The 23,375-nt window shown below is 34.3% G+C and overlaps 1 protein-coding gene across 1 annotated transcript in view; it reads left to right on the top strand.

Moving 5' to 3' along the window:
- Window positions 1–15,661, top strand: part of LOC129220159 (LIM domain only protein 3-like) — a 48,642-nt gene extending 32,981 nt beyond the window's left edge. Inside the window, exons 2-4 of the mRNA XM_054854514.1 lie at window positions 8,484–8,747; window positions 11,956–12,081; window positions 15,445–15,661. Of these exons, the coding sequence (XP_054710489.1) occupies window positions 8,491–8,747; window positions 11,956–12,081; window positions 15,445–15,661 (600 nt within the window). The 5' untranslated portion in view covers window positions 8,484–8,490. The remainder of the gene's footprint in view (window positions 1–8,483; window positions 8,748–11,955; window positions 12,082–15,444) is intronic.
- The last annotated feature ends 7,714 nt before the right edge of the window (window positions 15,662–23,375 follow it).

Genomic DNA, 23,375 nt, shown 5'->3' with positions numbered 1-23,375 from the left:
ATAAATATTTTTTCAAGGTTTAGTTAAATCGCGTATTTACGCTTTGTTTATCGGAAGATTTGTACCCTTCTTGATGTCTCTGGAATGCTTTCACACACCTTTATTCCAATGTTCAAAATGTTTCCAAGAACGCATTTTTTTCACGCAAGTGTGCGATTGGGGGTGCAGTAAGTCTTGTGATTGACATCGAGAGGGGAGAACTGGTTACATGCGAAAAGGTTGACCTTCCTAAAAGTCGTGGTGAAGCGGAAAGCAGTGACACAGCCTATCGAGGATCTTTTGTATCCTCACAGACTATGACACTGATCACGCGACAGTTTTTAGGTTTTGTGGAATTCGCTCACATACTGTACAGTGTAGAAAAAATGACAAAACGTACAACTTCAAATTTTACATTTTTATTAAATTACAATGCATAAATGGAAATTATGTGCGTATTTATTCATTAGTATCAGTAGTGTACTATTAGTATTACTACAACTGTTCGTAACTTACTGCATTTAAGCTTAATGCGCGAATCTCACTTGTGCGCGAAAATTTCGTTGTCCCCTTTAGTCGCGTATAAGTGAGAGGTCACTGTATTGGGTATTTATTTTCAAAATACTACTGAATAACGACGTCAATATTGTGTGAAGAGAAAATACATATATATGTATGGAACGGAAGTGTGAATGACCGCGGTGTCCATCCGTCCCAAAGCTCCCAAGTACTGCAGAGCTTCCCTTCTCTTTCAAGAACGAGAACCCCCAAAATTAATGAAATGATCCTACCCCTACCGATTGCAAATGCCAGGTCTGCAAGTATTTGGTGGGCTTTAAGCCCACCAAATAGGGAATAATACTGAACAGAGTCAATTGTAATCAACTCTGTTCAGTATTACAAACGGGAAAACAACTAGAAGTTTATAATTTATTCAATAACCCAACATAAACTAAGTTTGGGTTATTGTACTTCGAAGATCAAACGTGTAAAAAGTTGCCGCGTTACACTATTTTGAGCAATGGAAACGGCCCCTGTACTTGGCGAAAACTCATTGTCTAAAACGTACTTCTCCTAAATAGAACATCCATCCCAGCAAGCATCCCCTTTTAGAATTTCCGTAGCAGCGCCAGAACCATTTGCATTAATGCGACCACCCGACCGGGGTGACCAGTACGAGTTAATCTTTCAGCCTTTTCCATTAACTCCGGCAAGGATAACTCGACCCCCCCCCCCTTTAACTCGGCAGAGGAGCCCACCGCACACAGCACAGGCAATCTTCATAAAAGCCCGCGCTTCAAAAATATCCTCGCCTTTTTAGTTTTGCGATGTGACATGCGATTTCAGCTCACACACGAAATTACTATTATATAGATTGGTGGCCATCAGATATTCATGAAGCGAAGCCGCCCGAGATAGGACGAAGAGCAGCAGCAGAGACAGAACGAATGCGTGGGGTGGAAATTAAATTTTCATAAGTCCAATAAAATGTAATTTATGTTAAACCATTAAAGGTATCGGATTGGAAACGCCGCGCGCTCCGTCGTAATTGAATATCGTTCATAATTTAGCTTGATGAGCCAATTGCGTCGATGGTCTAAGTAGGCTGCCCCCTGCGAATCTATCTCCCTTCTCCTCGCGCGCTCTGAAATTCGATTTTCCATCTTTCCGGAAGACGAAGAATTCCATTTCGTGATTAATCAACTTGGCGGGAAAGCAGCGCTCGCCAAGTCGGACGATCCTCGGTCGTTTGTGGCGGAGAGAATGTTTATTGTCGCTAATGGGGATACTGAGATCGCGAACGGGGAGAATTCGTCTCAGAGAACGTTTAAAACGGAATAAGTTCTTCATTTTTTTTTTTTTTTTTTGCAATAACAATGTTATTAGGTTTTCTTCTAGCAACTTTGGACATTTATAAAAATGACTAATTTTGTTGAAGCCAGTCTATGAGAGCTTTCAAAGACTCTAAAATTAATTTGAGATTTGTTAAATAATCTGACCGTATGACCCAACCTTTCAGACTTTGCGCCTTTCTTTGAACACTGATGCAAGGTCAACACCATATATGCTTTATACAAGTAGTGCAGTCGGAATTGGAAAATGAAGCTGGCTATTCAAAGAAAATCTAAATTCGCACTTGAAATTTAACATTATTTAATTTTAAATATACACTATATAATCAAAAATATTGGGACACTTTCCAAAATTCCACATTTTTACGGATTTTTCGAGAACTAAAAGACCAATTGCTCTGAATTTTTTTTTTACATAAAATGTATACTCCAGCTGTCATTTTCCAATAAAAATTAAGTCTTCAATTCATTTAGGGGACCAGCAGCAAATTGAGGAATTAAAAATAGGTTTTTGATCATTTTTCATTGTAAATAGCTGGGAATAAGCTATAAATTTCAGAAATAAGTTTAAAAACCATCAAAAAATTTTTTCCCGTGAAAGTGTCTCTTATACCCACGGAGATATAAGCATTTCTTTCAAAAATTCAAATTTTTTTTGAAGGTTTTCGGCTCATATCACGCTGAGTTTTCCGTCAAACATTACGAAACTTTTAGACTATTTGACAGCATATTAGAGAAACATTATAATAAAATTTCAAGTTCAAATATTGAGAATTCAATGAAATATGAACGTTTAAAGCAATTAATTTTTCACTGCGCATGCGCGAAAGATAACAATTTATAATTTTCATAATACAAAACTCAAATATATCCAACAACTCATAAAAAAAATTCCACCTCAATATCTTATAAATTTAAAAAGTTATCAGCGATCTAATGAACCGAATTTCTATAATTCTTGGCTAGACGACGAATGGTAAGGGGTCGTTTACAAACCGGCAACACTTTCCTGTTATCGTTGCAGAGGATTCATGATAAGAACGGATTATTTGCGAACGATCCCTCGCGATTCGTCGTCTGACCGAGGGAAGAAATCTGGCCGTCTTTACTCTATGGCTAACAATGAATTCGGTTATCAATCGCGTAAATAAAGGCTTAGCCGTTATCAAAATCTGCATTAAAAAAACGTTATAATTCGAATTCTATGAAACATGGAAGCTTCAAACACGTTCTATCAGACGCGGAAAAAATTCTCTTTATGTTGGTGTTAAATTTTAAAATTTTCACTAATTTAAAATTACTACACTAAGTTAAATTTTAATGTTTTCACTGCAAAAATCGCGAAAAACCTTTTAGAGAGTTTTAATTAATATCTTCGTTAAATAATGTCACTCAAACATGCAACCTAGCTAAGAACACTCTCAATCGACTCTCCTTTCGAACAATTTTTTTTTTCAAAATCGGTCCATCCGTTTAGGCATTAGAGTGCCACAGACAGGCACACACACATACACAGATATACTGATACACAGTTTCACAGACACATCAAACTTATAACCCCCTTCTTTTGTGTGTCGGGGGTTAAAAAGGGAGGTAATGTTAAAAATATTTAGTTGTGTCCACAAAATCGAGCATATCATAGTTACGTTCTACTTTTTTGCTTAATTTCTTTTCACATTTACTCCTCGAAATTCTTCTACGCCCCCTAGGTGACCCCCCCCCCCCGGCCCCAGGTTGAGAATCCTTCGAATAAAGAAACAAAGAACAACCCTTTAAATCAGTGTTGCCACATTTTTTTTTCGGGGACTGCACCTCATTAAGATGAAATCTCGCGTCTCAGAACGCATATAAAAGTTAAATAATGTAGTTTTTTTTTTCGATAGCATGAAGAAACACAGAAAGTAATAGAAAATTACATACAAAGGGTTGTTGTTATCACTACCTCATTCTTTTTTTAATCTATGTATTCGGAAATATATCTTTACTATCAACCAATTTCCGACTGTTGCTACCTTAAAGTAAGAAAAACAGCGTTAAAAAAAGCACAAATTTGCCAATTACAGCAGATCACGTGTTTCGGCGTTACAGGAAACGCCTTTTTCAATGCAAAAAGTAATGAGTTTATGGATGAAAAGACATCCGAGGAAAGCCAAGAGCAGATAAGCATGCAGCTTAAAAGACGAAAATAGCGGATTAGCCAAAAACCAATGAGAAAATTATAAGCTGATCAGGAACCAATAGGAATGCAAGCAAAGGCCAAGAGCTTTCTCTTTGGTACGGAACCCAGAAAGAAAGAATTCAATTGGACAAAGATTAAGCCGAAGCTTAAACAAAAAGAAAATGTCGGTAACCGTGAACCACAAGAAAGGAAAAGCTGAATGGAAGAAAAAAACACCACGAAATAAAATAAACAAAAACAGTTTGTTTCTGAAGTCGAAGCGAAAGTTAGAACATTTTACATTTTTTAAACTTTGACAGAAAAGTAAAACAACTTTTTCTCTTCCTTCCTATATTATCCTTTTACTCTCGAGAACTAAAACTGAGAAAACTTATGTCAAACGAGATAATTTTTGAAATGCTACAAGGTCTCTGAACATATTCGTTTATATTTTAGGATTTACCATCTTGGCGATAAATATATTCTCGCCAAGCTCGGAGATGCATTCTTGGTCGTGGTGTGACAGGGTGTATTTATGGTCGCTAATGGGGAACCTTCGGTACACACATAAGTAAAATTAATCGCGACAGTCTTTCACGAGATGACGTTTAGGGGCTTGCCTTATTGGAAGGAAATTTTTAATGGGTTTTGTCTGTTGCGACGTTCCTTTTTTTTCCCTTCTCTGAATTGGGGGACTATCTCGTTTCTAACTGTCTGAGTTTGTTGAATTCGAACACATCTCGTTAACTTAGTCAGAATGTTTGTACGGTTGACGTAAAAGGGATTATAGAAATAAACGTTCCGTTTTAACTCTTTTCGCTCAAACTGAGTTTCGTGTAATCCATTTTCAATGCAGCTTCGTTCAAGAGCAAATTTGTCACGGTTATTAAGTATGAATATGTTATAGTTCATTCGATATGTCTTGAAACTCTCCGACCCCTTAACTGCAGAAAAGTAGAAGTTCATTCAGAGCTCCTCTGTTGCTGAAACATGTCTTGATCTACTTTATCTACTGTTTTTTTATTTATAATTTATTTTATATTAACTTTTAAAAACATGAAAAAAGGATTAAAATGGAATAAATATTCATAAGTAAACAAGTGATAATAACATATACAAAGCTAATTTTTACCGAAATGTAGTTTGCCAAAAAATAAGCTTTGAAGTATCTTTTTTCAAACTCAATTTTTCACACCGCGTAAAAAAACTCATTTTTTGCATTGTGTAAAAAATGGAAGGTCGTACACGATTTATGTTAGTAAACTGAATCATGTAGAGACAGTGGCGTAACTATAGGGTCTAGCGCCCCTGGCGAACGAAAGAAATTGCGCCCTCCGCCCCACCCCAGGGTCACCCACATGGGAAGTCACCGGAGGTCTTTGTGACCTCCAAAAAAATTTTTTTTGGGAACATTTTGATTAATTGATTTGACAAACAGGAGGCAGAATTGTAATTTGTTTTTATTATTTTCTTTTTTAGAATTATTGTAAAAGAATTCAAAGCATTTTTCAAATTGTATGATCAAAAAAAAAAAAAAAAAATCTTAAAAAAAAATATTTTTTAATCAGTCGAAATGCCGCCTCCCCTGTCGAGAGCCACTCCTGCCAACCCCCAGTTACGCTAATGTGTTGAGAAACTGTTTTTTAGAAGTGGAGAAACTAATTTTAAAACGGAAACTAATTTCTTTCCTTTGAATGGGAATGTAAAAGAATACATACTTTTAAGTGACAATGAAGAATGCAGAAATTTCTCCAACTGCATGAGATACTTACATTGTTCAAAGTACAGAACCTCATTAATCTAGTCTAATATGAGATCCTAGTCGTCCAAAATGATAAATCTACGGATTAAACATATTAACGCAAAAACTGTGAGCCAAGGTACATTAACAAACTACAGGTAGTTATCAAAATAATGGAAAACACTGTGTGACAAGCGTGTTGGGAATCGCTACTCTGCCATAAATGTTCAGTTGATAAAGGTGCATTCTGACTCGAATCACTCACACTGGTGAATCCAGATGATGATTGAGTTTTCTAGTAATTTTTGCTGACATTGTGTGTGTGTTCGCTTTTTAGATATTACAATCCTCTTCAATACCGTCGGTTTCTTTTACTAAGCTTCTTTTTCCGTCCACTATTTTGCTTTTCCGAGCTTGTCTTACCGCGCTGCGTGTATGCTGTCATGATTTTAGATACTGTACCTCTAGAAACACCAAAAAGTTGAAATGTTTCAGTTACACTTGCTCCAGCTAGACGCGCTCCAACAATTTGGCCTCTTTTAAAATTTGAGAGGTCCGATATTTCACGCGCGAAAAAAATCCAAGTCGTCCAGAACTTCAGTTAATCTACCACATGATACCAGAATATATATATTGCTATTTATTAAAAAAAAAACCCCAGATATCTAGTTTTATTTTTCATTACGTACGAAACGCATTCAAAAACGTCACTTTTATTCGCAGTTGTTTCCATTATTTTGATAACTACCTGTACTGTACACGGCAAAAATTGTATTTGCAATTCAAGAGAATGAAATATAAAATCAAAACAGAAAATTACAAAAATATATTTCTGCACTAACTCGCCTTTTATTAAAATAGTATGTACATTTGATTAAGTGAAGTCCGATTTAAAAGGGTCTGGATTAATGATAGTTTACTGTACTTTTGATATTCATTCTAACAATATGACGATGAATACAAATTCTCGGAAAAGAGTTTGGTGAGAGTACTGTTCAACAAAAAGTTCTTATCTGTTTGCTGAGTACGTTATCCTAAAATGTTAGTATAATACTACAGTCACCGCCACTTAAAAAATCACTGTATTGTAAAAACAGCTGCTTTTTAAAAATCAAATCAGAAAGAACAGAATCATTGCACTATCAAAAGATGTTTAAACTGTCTTTTAATGAAATTATTATCGCTGTTTTATAAAATAAAGCTTTCGGAGGATATTTGCTGAGATTTGAAAACGGCAGCTATAATTATGTTGAAAATTGCATCATCTTTACTAATAATAAAGCTGAAAGTCTCTCTGTCTGGATGTCGGGAGGATGTCTGGATCTCTGTGACGCGCCTAGCGCTTAGACTGTTCGACCGATTTTCATAAAATTTGGCACAAAGTTAGTTTGTAGCATGGAGGTGTGCACCTCGAAGCGATTTTTCGAAAATTCGAATTTGTTCTTTTCCTATTTCAATTTTAAGAATATTTTCCGGAGCAAAATTATCATAAGATGGAGGAGTAAATTACGAAATTATCATGATATGGAATGGGAGAGCAAATGAACGTAGTCAATTGGCGAGAAATTCATCATCCATTATTTGTAAAGATACAGGCGAACCAAATGACCTTTTAATTTTTTACTACGGGCAAAGCCGTGCGGGTACCACTAGTACATAATAAATTCCTAAGTTGTGTGAAAACAAAAAGTGACAGAGTGTCTCGAAAGATGTGGAAATCAAAGTGCCAAACTCGCCCTCTTCAGTCTATGTCAGAAAACACTTAATCTCCGTGCGATGAACTTTAGAACAAATATTTAAAATTATATAAGATCTTTTAAAAACAAATGTTTGTATGCCGGTTTGTCAAAGCAGCCACTTTATAAAATCAAATGTCATCAGAACGAATGTGATTTTACTAAACGGCGTTGTTGGTACATAAAACTTATTTCTCTGTCATCAAACTTGTTACTCTCATCAAGCTGCACTAGTCAGTGGCACTCCCAGAAATTCAGTTTGGGGATGCATATCGTCATTGTGATGAAAGACACAACTTCTAGGATTACCATTCGGTAATTACTAAACAGACACTGTATTTCATCTTTGTTCTTCGATTTAAACTATTCACTTGTTGAATTTTTATGGAGTAACAAAAATTGACAAAATAAATATCATTTAAGAACAAGGAGAAAAATTGATTGGGAAATTGATAAAAATCATTTAATATCGGAACAAAAACTCACAATATAAAAAATTTGTTTAAATGCAAGTTTTTCCCTAGAATATGAAATTAAAATTCTAATTCTATTCTATTTGAACTGTCTTTTAGATGCTTGGCAACTCCTCGCGTTTTCTTGGTTTTTACTACTAAAAACTGTATCACTTTTCACTTATAATTGTAGAAAAAAAGCATATAATTCAGTTATATTTGATGGTTTCCAATAAGTATTTTTCATTAATAAATATCCAAAGCACACAGTCATAAAAGTTACATTTTGAAATCTAGCCCTCTTTTACAATCATACGTTTTGCATCACTCTTTCCATTTTAGATCTCTTCCATTTTTGATTTTAGCATTACCACTGGTTTTCAGAACTCAAAAAGTAAAATATTGGTGGGTGCAAATGCCCCTCTATACCCCCCTTTGGGTACGCTATTGGCACTAATATTACTTATCTTTACCCCATATTCTCTATCATGTTTTGCGTACTGCTCATAAATGATTAGTTAAAAAGTTAGTGAACATGTTTATAACTTTTTCTCATTCCCACAGGCATTGTATGGATCTCAAGACAGACACCCAGGCGAGGCCTGGTATGGCCACTGTAAATGCAGCAGGTCCCTTGCCTTGTGGTGGCACTGCCAACTGTGCAGCATGCCAAAAGCCGATCCGAGAGCGGTTCCTTCTGAAGGCACTGGACCAGTTCTGGCACGAAGATTGCCTCAAGTGCGCTTGCTGCGATTGCAGGCTTGGAGAAGTTGGATCCACTCTCTTCACCAAGGCCAACCTCATCCTCTGCAAGAGGGACTACCTCAGGTAAAGTTTCTATGTGTTATAGTGTTGTGTTCATTTACTGTTTTAACACTTTGACTGTCAAGCCAAAATTGCAAATGTTCGCCACGGTGCATCCGTTGGGACACAGCAGGATGTCTGTGCACCAATAAAGTCGGGGAAAGTCTTTGATTTCGATGATGATCGAAGATGATCATGGATTTTGACTGTGATCGAAAATGGTGTGTTAATTGCAGACATTATTTCTCCTGGTTCAATGCTTTAAAAAAATCTTAATTAAAAGCCTTTAATAAAACGACAAGTTCAGAAATCTTTTCCAACCCTAATGCATTTTTTATTTTTAACAGTACAAATCCAAACAATGAAAATATTATTTTAACTTATTTCAATAATAATGACTTAGTTCAGAATTCTTTTCCAACCCTAATGCATTCCTTATTTTTTACAGTACAAACCTAAACAATGAAAATATTATTTTAACATATTTCAATAATAAAGACTTGGTTCAGAAATCTTTTCCAACACTAATGCGTTCCTTATTTTTAACAGTACAAATCCAAACATTAAAAATCTTATTTTAACATATTTCAATAATAAAGACTTTGTTCAGAAATCTTTTCCAACCCTAATGCATTCCTTATTCTTAACAGTACAAATCCAAACATTGAAAATATTGCTTCAACATATTTCAATAATAAAGACTTTGTTCAGAAATCTTTTCCAACCCTAATGCATTCTTTATTCTTAACAGTACAAATCCAAACAATGAAAATATTTTCAGTAAATTACCGCCCATTAGCCAGGGCTAAAGCAGAAATACGTGAAATACGCCGCCAGCTCAGTCATTTCCAGCCGAGGACTGCAGTTTCGTGCTTGTTTCGCACTCTTGGCTTCCTTAAGAGGTTTTCCATCTCCAGCTCAGCCACTTTCCTAAGCCGGGCTGATGAGTGCTAATAAGCACGAAACTGCAGTCCTTGGCTGGAAATGACTGAGCTGGCGGTGTATTTCAGGTATTTCTGCTTTAGCCCTGGCTAATGGGTGGTAATTTACTGAATATACCATGCCTCGCGTTCAATCTTCGAGTTGAACCGAACCATTGCTTCGGTCACTCGTCTGGTCTGCTAATCCTATATTAGCTACCAGTTTGTTTCGCACTCTTGGCTTCCTTAAGAGGTTTTCCATCTCCAGCTCAGCCACTTTCCTATGCCGGGTTGATGAGTGCTAATAAGCACGAAACTGCAGTCCTCGGCTGGAAATGACTGAGCTGGCGGTGTATTTCACGAATGAAAATATTATTTTAACATATTTCAATAATAAAGACTTTTTCATAAAAATTAATGTTTATTCACACTTCTACCGTTGAACAGGGGGATAGGTTGGTAGCAAAATGAAGTATTGGTTTAAATGCTCTTTGAGCTATTTTGAAATGTAAAAGAGAAAGAAAAATAAATAAATAAATAAAGACAATTAATTACTTGGAATTTTTCTCCATATAATTTTAGAAAATTTTGTTGTTCTGCTTTGTATATTTATTTACCTAATAGGAAAAGTTGCATCTATTAGAAAGTTGCATTGATAAAAGAAAAAAAAAAATAGTAAACTTGAATTACGTTAAGAAAATATAGGTTTAAAAATTTATTAATTGGTAATTTATTTCTAATGCTTTGCTGGTTTCTTTGCACTTATTGGAAATCATATGTAAAATTTATGAAAACATTTGGAGGAAAACGATTCGGTTTTTCCAAAAAAAAATAAATAAATAAAATAAAACGAAATAAAATAAATAAATAAATAAACCCACTTGATTAAAAAAAAAAGCCTATTTGGTTTTAACGGTGGTTTAAACTAAACAACCCTGAAGCAATAAATAAATATCTTTGTGCCGAGGAATAACAGAAATATCCAACGTTAATTAGCACAAATAAACAGATTACACATTTTTCGGGGCTTCAAGGAACCTCCTTTTCAATGTTGGATATTTCCTGTAAAACAACCCTGGTTGTTATCATCACTACATGCTTATTTTGTTGACTCGAAGTTTCCATCGGTTTTTTAGAAGCTAATTTCTTACGATTTGGCTTTCAATTTGCAACAATCATTCGTGTGACCGAATAAAGGCTATCTGTTGTTTTGGAAGATTTGAAAAAAAATATTTTTCGATTCGTTACATATAAAACACAGCAACGGGCCACATGAATCAGCTTCGCTCCTACATCTGACCCGCGGGGCGTAGGTTGGGTACCAATGGTTTATTGTTTCACTATCTATTCATTTATTGTTTTCTTTATTCATTCATTTTATCAAAAATATTTGCAGTAATTAGAAAATATTTCATGAGAAATTATTTTTCACTTTGCTTGTGGAAAAAAAAGTGAAAAATGTACACTTATTTTTGAAAGTACAAATTTACTGCCAAAAATTTTAAAAGGACCGTTTTAATGCATGTTTTATTGGAAAAAAAACCTTGTTCTTTCTTTATTTACTGTTATTTCCAATTTCTTCATTTTTTGAAAGGAAAGTCATTTCAAATATTTCATTTTGCTCTATATTCCCTTACATATTTTTGTAAATAAATATCAGTTTCAATAGGGTTGTTTGCTTCAATCAAAAGTAGTACTTTTTGTCACTGAAATTGATAGAATAAGCCAAAAAAAAAAATAAAATAAAAAAAAAAATAAATAAATAAATAAAAAAAAAATAAAAAAAAAATAAAAAAATAAAAAATAAATAAATAAATAAATAAAAAATAAATAAATAAATAACGTGAACCCAGAAAATTCTTTCATTTTTCCAGCAGTTATTTTTTAATTAGTTTTTTAAAATGTCCGATTCTTCAAACAAGGCGTGGTCTTTATGACGTCACAAATGATGTTTTTTGCCGCCTCATTGTACTACGTTTCCACGTTATGATAATCAAGCAGCGAATTAAAATTGCGCTCTACGCTTGCTATCAACCCTATCGTTGCCAATACACGTGAGTAAAGATGCGAATTAAATATTTTGGACTGTGCATGGCAGCACTGAATGGCATTTCATCATTTGTGATGTCATCGGCAGAAGCGTCAAACGATGAAAGAGCACCGATTTAAGTAATTTTTTTAAGAATATTGAACTTGAAGGAATTATTTAAAAAATGGTCCGATTCTATGTTTTTAAGCATGTTCTTTCAGAAAAAAATGCTTTTAAAATTTTGGAAACGACCCCATTATGTATTTTCGCTTTTTTCTTTCAGACTGTTCGGTACAACTGGACTCTGTTCTGCGTGCAATAAGACCATCCCAGCTTTCGAGATGGTGATGAGGGCGAGGGGCAATGTATATCACTTAGAGTGCTTCGCTTGCCAACAGTGCAATCACAGGTGAGTGAGGGATTATCGGCGAATCATTTTGCTTCTGAACGCAGTCAGTAACTATTAGCAGGTCTTAGATTATCATGACCTTAAATGATTGAAAATTCCTCAGAAAAACCGTCAAAAGTTATGATTTTCTTAAAAAATATGAATCTTAGAAACATACTTGTAAATATTATTTAAAAATGTACTCATGTATTTGTAATTTCAATCTGAAGAGTAGTAATGAAAATTATAATGTAACTTTTGAATAAAAGTAACAAATTCGGGATAAAGATATAATTAAACTAGTTACTATCTTCGAGGAGTAAGAATTTGTATAGAACATCATAGCACCCCGAAAAAAAAGGGTACATGTTTTTCACTTTGTTGTTCAGAGAACTTTGTATGGATGTAAAATTTAGATTTTCGACAAGATTTGAGCATTTGGAAAACGGACTTTAGCAGAAAAGTCTGCCTGTGTTTAAAATCTCCTCCCCCCCCCCTAGGTTGACAGCAAAAACTATTGTAAGTGCTAGAACGAAACTTGGCGCTCCGATAAACTCTAGTAGAGTTTGGAGCTCTTTAGTTTTTGGTGCTGATCGCTGCAAAGGAGGAGGCGCATTCGAGTATTACGGAGTTGCTGAATCATTAGAAGTAGAACAAGAAGTAACTTTGAGTACCTATTGGGAAATTCATCATATTAATATAGTCAATAATGAAACAACTACATGATACAAAAACTTTGTAAACCCTTAAACGAGTTTTTTTTTTTTTTTTTTTTTTTAGATTTTTAATGAAAAATCTATCACTAGAGACGTACCGAGTACTCGGTAACTACTCGGTACTCGACCTACTCGGCCAATTTGCCGAGCACTCGGTACTCGGGCCAAATTTTGATCAGATACTCGGCCAATACCGAGTAGTTGCAAAAAAATTGAATATTGTCCAACACAGATATTAAAATTTCTAAAAAAGCGCAAGCATATACTATAATTTTCTGCAATCATTTACAAGTCAAATTTAAATTTTGAGAATAAGGAAGTTTTTAATGCTTCAATGGAATGAATCTTTATTTTAATGTCCCCAAGGTCAATAAAACTTATTTATTAAAAATTGTGCAAAAAAAAGTAAGTATAGAAAATATGGAATTTTTAAATAAAAAATGGATTTTTGCTACAAACAAAAATTAATTATAAGAAATATAAAAATACCTTTGCTTAAAAAATTAAAGGAAATAAAACAACGTTAAAAGCACAGTGCAGACACGTGTTTTGGCATTACAAGGAATTCATTTTTCAATGCACAAAATGTGAGCTCGTGGATTTAAAGGCATCCGACAAAAGTCGGATTCTTTTGCCAAATGTCTTTACATTCTTTAGCTCACATTTTATGCACTAAAAAAGATGTTCCTTGTAACGCAGAAACGCGTGTCTGCAGTGTTCCTGCACATTTGTTATATTTGCTTTTAAAAATTATTTATGTTTGGTGGACTAGAACTATAATAGATTGGTATAATTTGTTTTAATTCTAACTTGATTAATTATACCTTTTATTTATTTATTTTTTAATTTTAAAAATAATTTTTTTGTAAAATTTTCGACATAAACAAAATTTTTAAATAATGCAAAATTAAATTTCTCTCAGCAGGAATTTAGTTTTAAAAACCATTATATGGACAAGTAGGTCTGTACTACTATTCCAATAAGTTCAAAATTCATCACATGTGTGTCGGTGGTTCTTCTTAAAACATAATTGGTACTTGGTAACTCGGCCGAGTAGTGAAAGGCTGAGTACTCGGTAACTCGGTACTCGACCGAGTAATGAAAGGCCGAGTACTCGGTACTCGGCCAAAGTGCTACTCGGTACGTCTCTATCTATCACTATCTGAAATGGGGTTTATTAAGCAGAATACAGAGCTTCATAGCTGGAGATTTGGCAGAACTACGAAGAAATGTACCAAACAACTACTTACGACATCCAGTGACTGCAATTTCTTCCTTTTTAGGGATTATTAATGTGGAATAGCCATAACAGAGCTGGGGCTAGTAAATTTTTGATAGATGCTGTGATTACCCTCACATTGGTACTTAAATTTAAATTTGGCACGTCAGCCGAGGGAGTTGGGGGTGGCGGGAATTTGCAAACATACAGTGACTTCGCGTCATAAAATGAAATTAAAAGCACTGTAATGAGCCAAAGGTTACCGCCACATAGCCATATGTTAGGCAGAACTACTACAAGCAAATACAAAACAGCATCCAACAAATATAAAACTGCAGTCGCTGGATATCGCAACGAGCTGTTCGTCTTTGCGGGAAAATACTGATTTGTTTGTAATTCCTGACCGAGCCATATAGTCACCGCAATGAGGTGGTTTAATGCAGTCAAAAGTACTACTTTTAGTCATTGAAATGGATAGAATGAGCAAAAAAATATAATATGAGCCCAGAAAATACTTTCATTTTCCCAACAGTTTTTTTTTTTAATTAATTTTTTAAAATGTCCGATTTTTCAAACAAGGCGTGGTCTTGATGACGTCACAAATGATGCACCCTGCCGCATCTTTCTACTACGTTTCCACGTTATGATAATCAGGGAGCGAATTAAATATTGCGCTCTACGCTTGCTATCAACCATATCGTTGCCAATACACGTGAGTAAATAGGCGAATTAAATATTCTGCACTGTAAATGGCAATACTGAATGACATTTCATCATTTGTGATGTCATCGGCTGAAGCCATAAACAATGGAAGAGCTACGATTTAAGTATTTTTTTTTTTTTTTAATAGTATTAATCTTAAACAAATTATTTAAAAAATGGTCAGATCCTATGTTTTTAAGCATGCTCTTTCGTTAAATTTTTTTTTTTAATTTTGAAAACGACGCTATTCTTTTAATCCTTTTCAGGCTTCTTTATCTTTATCTTTACTAATAATAAAGCTGAAAGTCCCTCTGTCTGTCGGGATCTTAGCGCCTAGACCGTTCGGCCGATTTTCATGAAATTTGGCACGAAGTTAGTTTGTAGCATGGGGGTGTGCACCTCGAAGCGATTTTTCGAAAATTCGATGTGGTTCTTTTTCTATTCCAATTTTAAAAACAAAATTATCATAAGATGGACGAGTAAATTACGAAATTATCATAACGTGGAACCGTAACATGGGCACAAGCCAATTGGCGAGAAAATTCACCATACATTATTTGTCAATATACAGGCGAAACAAAAGACCTTTTAATTTTCTATTACGGGCAAAGCCGTGTGAGTACCACTAGTTATAATTATAAAGCTACCTTGGAATATGGTTCTACTCATGTAAGCGCATTTATTTTCTGTTGAAGTTAATGTGTTGGATCACTTTTTCTAACTGATTTTTTTTGCACATTATTATAGGTTTTGCGTTGGCGATCGCTTCTACTTATATGACAACAAGATCTTGTGCGAATACGACTACGAAGAGCGGGTCCTCTTCGCTTCACTTCCCTTCACCTGCTCTGGGCTGGCCCAGCTGAAGCGGCAGGTCAGTCAACAGATGACGTCAGAAACCGCTGTCCGGGACGACGGATCCAGCGGATACGGCAGTGGCGATTCGCCTTATGACGGACGGTAGCAATTCATGAACAAGGTTTGCGCACGGACTGCTTCCAGTGGCGTAGGCCGGAGAAATGTCCCATAACTTTTTTTTTTTCATTTTGGACAAAACTTGCAAGTTTGAACCAGCAGACGACAAACTTTTATGATATCAAAATATAACTCTTGACGTTACGTGCATCTTGTGAAAAGCCAAGGCAATGCAAAGAGTGGAATATATCATTGTGCTTTAAAACAATTTTGAAGTATTATCTGTGTTGAGTTTGAGAGATTTGAATCGACGCAAATACAGACGAATGAAGCACTGAGTGATAAAGAACTTTGTCTAATAATTTGTTAATATTTAGAAAAGAAGATTTTTGTAAAAAAGGAATTTTGATGGATGAAAACTAAGAAAAAAGTGCTCCACATAATGATTCAGATAAAGTTGAGTGCCGATTAACCGGATCGATCAAAGGCCATGCAACTTCTTTTTTTTTTCTTATCCGCCTTCTTCTGTTTTTTTTTTTTTTTTTTAAATCTTTAGATTATGATAAATGCTACACCATTTGTGATATGCACTACTAGAACATAGTCATATTACATTCCCCCCAGGAATGTTCAGGAGGATGTAGTGCCCTTCTCATTTAAGTTAAAGTTCAATGCGCCCTGCCCCTTTTTTGAACCTTTGAAGTTTAAACAGAACTTCATCATAAAGCAAACTTTTTTTTTCGAAAGGTCAAGATTAATCCCAGTCTGTCCTTAAACGTAATTGCCTTGTTTCCCTCATAGTTTGATCCAAGTGTAAATCCGATTATATAGTATAACAAAAAGTGAAAAATGCGCTTTTTTTACTGCAAAACTTCTATCCAAAAGGGCCCTTTTAATTGAATAAAAGTGTGATTTTTTCTAAAATCACCCTGCCTCCTTTTTTTTTTTTGGTTTGAGGGGGGGGGGACATTATCTAAATCTGGTAAAAGTAAAGGGAAGTTGCCTAAAAAAGCATTGCCATCGACTTTTTTTCCCGCCTTATTCTACTGTTTTTTTTTTTTCATTTTTTATCTTTTTATATGGAATTTTAAAAAGAATTGTGCTAAAAGCTACATTATGCCACTACTAGAAAGCCTTTTTTTTTTAAATTTTCACTAATTCGTCAATTATCCGTAGTTTTCACTAACCGGATCTGTCTCTGTCCCGAACGATCCAGATAATCGGCACTTCATTGTATTTGTTAAAATAACAATTAACAAAATAATATTAATAATTGTCCGGTGAAGCTAAAGAACATTGAATTGTCTGAAGTTATACATTAACGCTACTTTCCACCTGTGGTGGACTGATCAGCCTTAAAAATGTATTTTATAAAAAGGAAATTTTTCTCATTATTTAATGGAACAAACGATAGATTTCTAATAGCATTGTTTGAAAGGATTAAAACAGTAAATACTTGTTGAAAATAGTGAACATGAAAGTGCAGCAAGCTTACTTTACTGCAATTTTTTTTTACAAAAAATAACTATTAGTAATTATAATTAAAATAATTATTAAGTTAAACTTTTTTTTATATAACTTTTAAGCGCAAAACACTTTCTGATATTCGTGATAAAGGTATGTACCGGTATTCCATGCAATTAGGAACCACATTTTTCTGAATGTAAAAATTAATAGTAATTGCAAAGAGAAAAATATTTCTATGATGAATATGTTTTAAAATTATTCCACATTATCTTCAATACGAAACAAATATTTCATTTTTCACAAAATAAGCAAGTATTCTATCAGCAATCAAAAAATGTTTTAGCAAAACGAGTCGTGTGTATTTCTTTTTTTTAATTTTACATTATTAGCCGTTGATGTGCATTATATTTTTATAAAATGACATAAATAAGTTTGACTAAATATTTTGGTTAATGCTTTAAAAATATTAATGCATATTTATTTACTTATTGAGTTAAAAATAGTGTTGGATGTTTAAGTCATTCAATGGTTTTTTTTTTACGAAGAGACCTTTCCTTTAAAACTTTTGATTAGTCTAAGTTATAAAACGCTTGTAAACGAAGTAAACTCAATCTATCGAAAACATAGACCACTGTCAACCATTACGTACACTACACCAAGGCCCTTGCTCCCAAATTTTACAGAGAGAGGGGGCAAAGTTTACCTTCTCCATGTAAATTTTATCAAAAAAAAAAAAAAAAAACCCACCCATATAAATCAATTAATAGTTTAACCAAATATTAGTTTCTCAAAGCCGGGGAGGGGAGGCAATTTCCTCTTTCTGATCCCTATAATATAACGAGCCTGAAAATAACTTAGGCATGCTTGAAATCGGTGTTTTTAAAACTTGCATTAATTTTGACTCAAAATTTACTCGGAAATTGTAAAGTAAATCAGATAACTATTTACTGTCTGACCACGGATTGTATGGAAAGACAAACATCCGTTTTACAGCCGGAAATGGACGAATCCATAATTTTTTTAGCGATGCCAGCTTTTGCAGAAGCAGAGTCTCATTCTAATGAGCGGAATACCGGCATCAAATTTTTACTTTCCCCCCTCATTCAGATAAATTCGTCTTATCTGGACGTTTGAAAACTCTATACAATCCGTGGTCGGACAGTAATTAGTTGAAACAATAAAAGAGTTCAGGGTCCAATATTTAAAGGTTTACCATTCACATTTCATTCGAAAAAATGGATGCCAATTTCGAATACAGTTTTAGGCAATTATTGCAAGGATGGAATTTTGTTACAAGCCCCTGGAAAAAAATGAACATAATGTTTTATTGCTTCCGAATATCGTCTGCGCCGTAATCTGGCAACATAAATGGTGGATCGATACGTCATTCCAAAAGCGGAACCATAAAAAATATATTTAATATTACATGAAATGGTAATGGCTCCGACTACAATATCTCCGCTTGTGGAACACGGGAAAGAATAATTATTACAAAGTTCTGGATAATAACAGTAATATACTCTTTAATTTCTTTTCCGTATAATCTTTTATTCTATGTCTGTTTTATCATTTTCGAAATGATGCATAATCTACATTAATTCCAAGGCTTTTTTTTGGTAATGTCATACTTCCGAAATTAATTAAACACTTTCCCTAAAAGCGCTTCACGTTAAAACTTGATATTTAGAATTGTTCGAATGGGGTTCCTTCAGTCAAAAGTACTACTTTTAGTCATTGAAATGGATAGAATGAGCAAAAAAAAAAAAAAAAAAGAATTTTGGCATCTTGAATTTAAATTATGTTTTTCGCAATCACGTGTTTTTGCTTGTGTGCAGGCATGTGTGTGGGTATGTGTGCAGGCGTGTATGTGGGTATGTGTGTGTGTATATATGTGTATGTGCGTGTATATGTGTGTATATGCGTATATATGTGTGTATATGTGTGTGTGGGTATATGTGGATATGTGTGTGTGTGTAGGCATGCGTGCGTGTATGTATGCGTGTAGTATGTGGACGCAATCTGGAGAAGGTTTTCGCTAGAGGAGCAGCATCGTGAGGCCGGTCGACGGTGGTGCTGCAGAGGGTGCTGGCGGGAAAATAAAATGATAGAACCTAAAAAACAGTCAAGTGAGAACAATAAGCAATCGTGATTGCTCAAAAAAAAAACATGGACCCAGAAAATACTTTCATTTGCTCAACAGTTTTTTTTTTAATTGATTTTTTTAAATGTCCTATTTTTCAAACAAGGCGTGGTCTTTATGACGTCCCAAACGATGCAATTTGCCGCATCTTTCTACTACGTTTCCATGTTATGATAATCAAGCAGCGAATTAAAATTGCGCTCTATGCTTGCTACCAATCATATCGTTGCCAATACACGTGAATAAAGATGCGAATTAAATATTTTGTACTGTGAATGGCAACATAGAATGGCATTTCGTCATTTGTGATGTCATCGGCAAAAAATGTAAACAATAAAAGCGCAACGATTTAAGTAATTTTTTAAAAATATTAAACTTAAACAACTTATTTTAAAAATGGTTAAATCCTACGTTTTTAAGCATGTTCTTTCAGAAAAAAAATACTTTTAAAATTTGGGAAACGACCCCATTGCAAGCTGGTGAGAATCGAAACTGTGTTCATACCTAAAACATGATTCAATAGGAATTAATTTTTTAATAAATTATTTGATTCACCATGACAACGAACTTTGGTTTTTCATTGAGTAAAACGACTTGGTGTTTATAAATACGGGGGGAGGGGGGGATTTTTTGGCATCGACTTTTTTAAAGCTCATTTTGGATAACATTAAGGCAGTCTTCAGTGGCTGTCCTCCGTAAATGTTTGTAGATTAACAAATGCTGTTTTAGTGTAGCTTTTTCAGCGTTTGGGGGTGTGGGGAGGAAGCTTCAGTGTTTTCCCTCCGAAAACTCTTCAAAGCTCAAATTCATGCTATTTTAGGTGGCGCAAGGGTAAAGGAGGATCTTCCCGGGGAAAAAACGAAACTATTATCATTAGGTCGTAAATTTAGGTCATCTTTGGCAAGGGGATTCCTTCCAGAAATTTTTGCCAAATTGAATCTTCAAAAAAGTTTTTCAAGCAATCTTTGTAGACTTCCAATGAGGACTATCAGAAAAATTAGGATTGACTAATTTTTTAATTTTTTTTTATTGGAGTGTAAAAAATTCAATTATCCGCACCTTTTACTGGTGTAAGTGTTAAAGAGATTGATTTCGTGGAAAAAGTTCCGAAACGAGACTCTTAATAACGCAGATTAAAGTTGGATTTTTCTTTTTTGGAATTAAAATCTTTCAAACTCATAGTCGATTTTAAATTTTAAGAAAAGTAAGGGGTGTGGTCGCCTCCCCCCCCCCCCAAAGTCGCGGTCACTGCACAGATGAAAAATGATGAAATGCTTTGCGGAAATATGGTTAAAAAAAACTTAAATGTATCACATAAATAACTGTCCAAAAAAAAAAAAATCTTTGAAATTTTTGCTTTACGTTATTTTTCCTCATAACCATAAGAATTGAAGTTGTTCTGCAGTTTTTTTAAAGTAAAATCTAAAGGAGTGTTAAGACTGAAAACAAATACTGCTTCAAGTTATGATCAGCTTAAATAAGTAATAAAACGACCCAATACATAATGATTAAGACTAGAATCCTATACTTCTTAATTTTTGGGTAGTGCCATTTTATCATTTAATCAGGTATATTTTAAGCTAAGCTTGTTGCACTTATGTGAAAAACTATATACAACTCAATATGAAGTCATTTGGTAGCATTTTTTTTTTCATAAGGAAAAATAAGTTTTGGAGCAGTTAAGTTTCATTTTTTTTTCTTTTTATTTTATTTTCTTTGTTTTTTCTTTTTGTAGAATGCGTTATGAAGTTCTGCAAATGAAACTTTACTTAACCACGATACTCTGTAATTATGCTGTTCGCAATTTTTCGCAACTTAAATGGTTGCAACGCATACAGTACTTTACAGTAAAATATATTCCACAAATCTAGTCATTTTTTATGAGCTAGGGGTGCTTTAAAAATTATAAATGATAAAATACATGCTATACTTACAAATTCCTGTGCCATATTATACAAACGAATTTTCTGTTAAAATTTGATTATTGATTAGAAAACGTTCTGACAACATTGTTACGGAATTAATGTACCATATAAAATTAGTTATGGACTAAAAATCGCAATAAGAAGTTGATTCTAATGAGACTGCTACTGCTGTATATATGAGATTTTGAAGGATGTAAATATATTAAGGATAAAAGCCAAATCTGTGTTGCGGTCTGTTTATTGTTGTATAACTGTATAGAAAAATGGTCTGTAAATCTACGTATAAAATAAAATGAGTTTGTTGAAAATTTTGTTTGACTTCTTTTTTCCTTTCTTCCACAGTCATATATTAAGAACTTTTTAAAACTATTAGTGGTACCCGCACGGCTTTGCCCGTAATAGAAAAATTAAAAGGTCTTTTGGTTCGCCTGTATATTTACAAATAATGTATGGTGAATTTTCTCGCCAATTGGCTTGTACCCATGTTACGGTTCCACGTTATGATAATTTCGTATCTCGCCAATTGGCTTGTGCCCATGTAACGGTTCCACGTTATGATAATTTCGCAATTTACTCGTTCATCTTATGATATTTTTGTTCTTAAAATTGGAATAAAAAAAGAACCGCATCGAATTTTCGAAAAATCGCTTCGAGGTGCACACCCCCATGCTAAACTAACTTTGTGCCAAATTTCATGAAAATCGGTCGATTGGTCTAGGCGCTATGCAAGTCACAGACATCCAGACATCCTCCGGACAGAGAGACTTTCAGCTTTATTATTAGAAAAGATTGAACAGCCTATGTATGTTGTTTGGGAATGATGGAGATGAAGTGAAATATTTAAAGAAAAATGAAAATAGTATATTCTATTCTTTCATTACAATGATATGTAATGTCAATACATTTATTGACAACCGTATTCGACATCATTTTAAAAATCCTACGTTATAACTTTGATTAAATCATACACACCTTTTTGGTCAATTATTTGCATTCTTATTAGTAATCTTTTCCAAAAGGTACGCCCCTTACTAGACACTAAGGTTATTGGTAACGTTCACTTTAACTTCATTGTATCCAAGAGGAACCCCCCCCCCCCAAAAAAAAGTCCCCCAGTTTTTTGTAATAACTATACGCATCAATAAAACTGCTTTCAATGTCATGCACCAAATTTAAAAAAAAAGAATTGTGTTCTAGAGCTTATTTTCTGGTCATGTTCCAACTGTCCAACGAGGAATATACCCTTTGTTATTGATAGCTCAGGTTGTTCATTCTATATTGAATGACTCGGGCTTACATCTTTTCACAGAAATTAAAATACGAGAGAGGATAATATGCACCAAATGCATTCCACGTCCTTCTGTGAATGTTCGAAACGCACCAATTCGGTGAAATATCCATTAGAGATGACTGCATCATTCGGTTTCGAACATTTCCCTGAAGCATTGAAAGTCTTCCATTACTTGACATGATGTTGCATAAATGCGTCATTAAACATTAAGACCCTACATAAGCGATATTTCCCACTGCGCAAAGCGACCAAAAAACGTTAAGCTCCTTCTACTTGGTTGATCCCCGGAAACTGCAGACTTCAGAAGAGTCACCGACGTTTTGTCCCGGAGGAATAGATTGCCCGCCATCATTCAAACCACACAAGATTGAACACCATGCTCAGTGTCGGATCGGGTGGAAGTGGTTTAAGTCTGCAACAGTCGGATTGAATGCTTGTTGACGGTGGTTTTCTTAGCTAGCGGTGATTTTTTTCAAATTCAGCTCAGGGCAGGATAAATTCGTAAATTTTCCAGCGCCAGAATGAAAAGTAATGGGGTCGTTTCCAAAATTTTGAAAGTATTTTTTTTTTTTTTTGAAAGAGCATGCTTAAAAACATAGGATCTGACCATTTATTAAATAATTTATTTACGTTTAATATTTAAAAAAAATTATTTAAATCGGTGCGCTTTCATTGTTTACAGTTCTGTCGGGTGACATCACAAATGATGAAATGCCATTCAATGTTGCCATTCATAGAACAAAATATTTAATTCGCATCTTTATTCGCGTGTATTGCCAAAGATATGGTTGATAGCAAGCGTAGAGCGCAATTTTAATTCGCTGCTTGATTATCATAACGTGGAAACACGGAAGGAAGATGCGCCAAAATGCATCCTTTGTGACGTCATCAAGACCGCGCCTTGTTTGAAAAATCGGACATTAAAAAAAATAATTAATAA

Source organism: Uloborus diversus, chromosome 4 (genome assembly GCF_026930045.1).
Source record: "Uloborus diversus isolate 005 chromosome 4, Udiv.v.3.1, whole genome shotgun sequence".
Taxonomy (NCBI): Eukaryota; Metazoa; Arthropoda; class Arachnida; order Araneae; family Uloboridae; genus Uloborus; species Uloborus diversus.
This window is presented reverse-complemented; position numbering and strand designations above follow the sequence as displayed.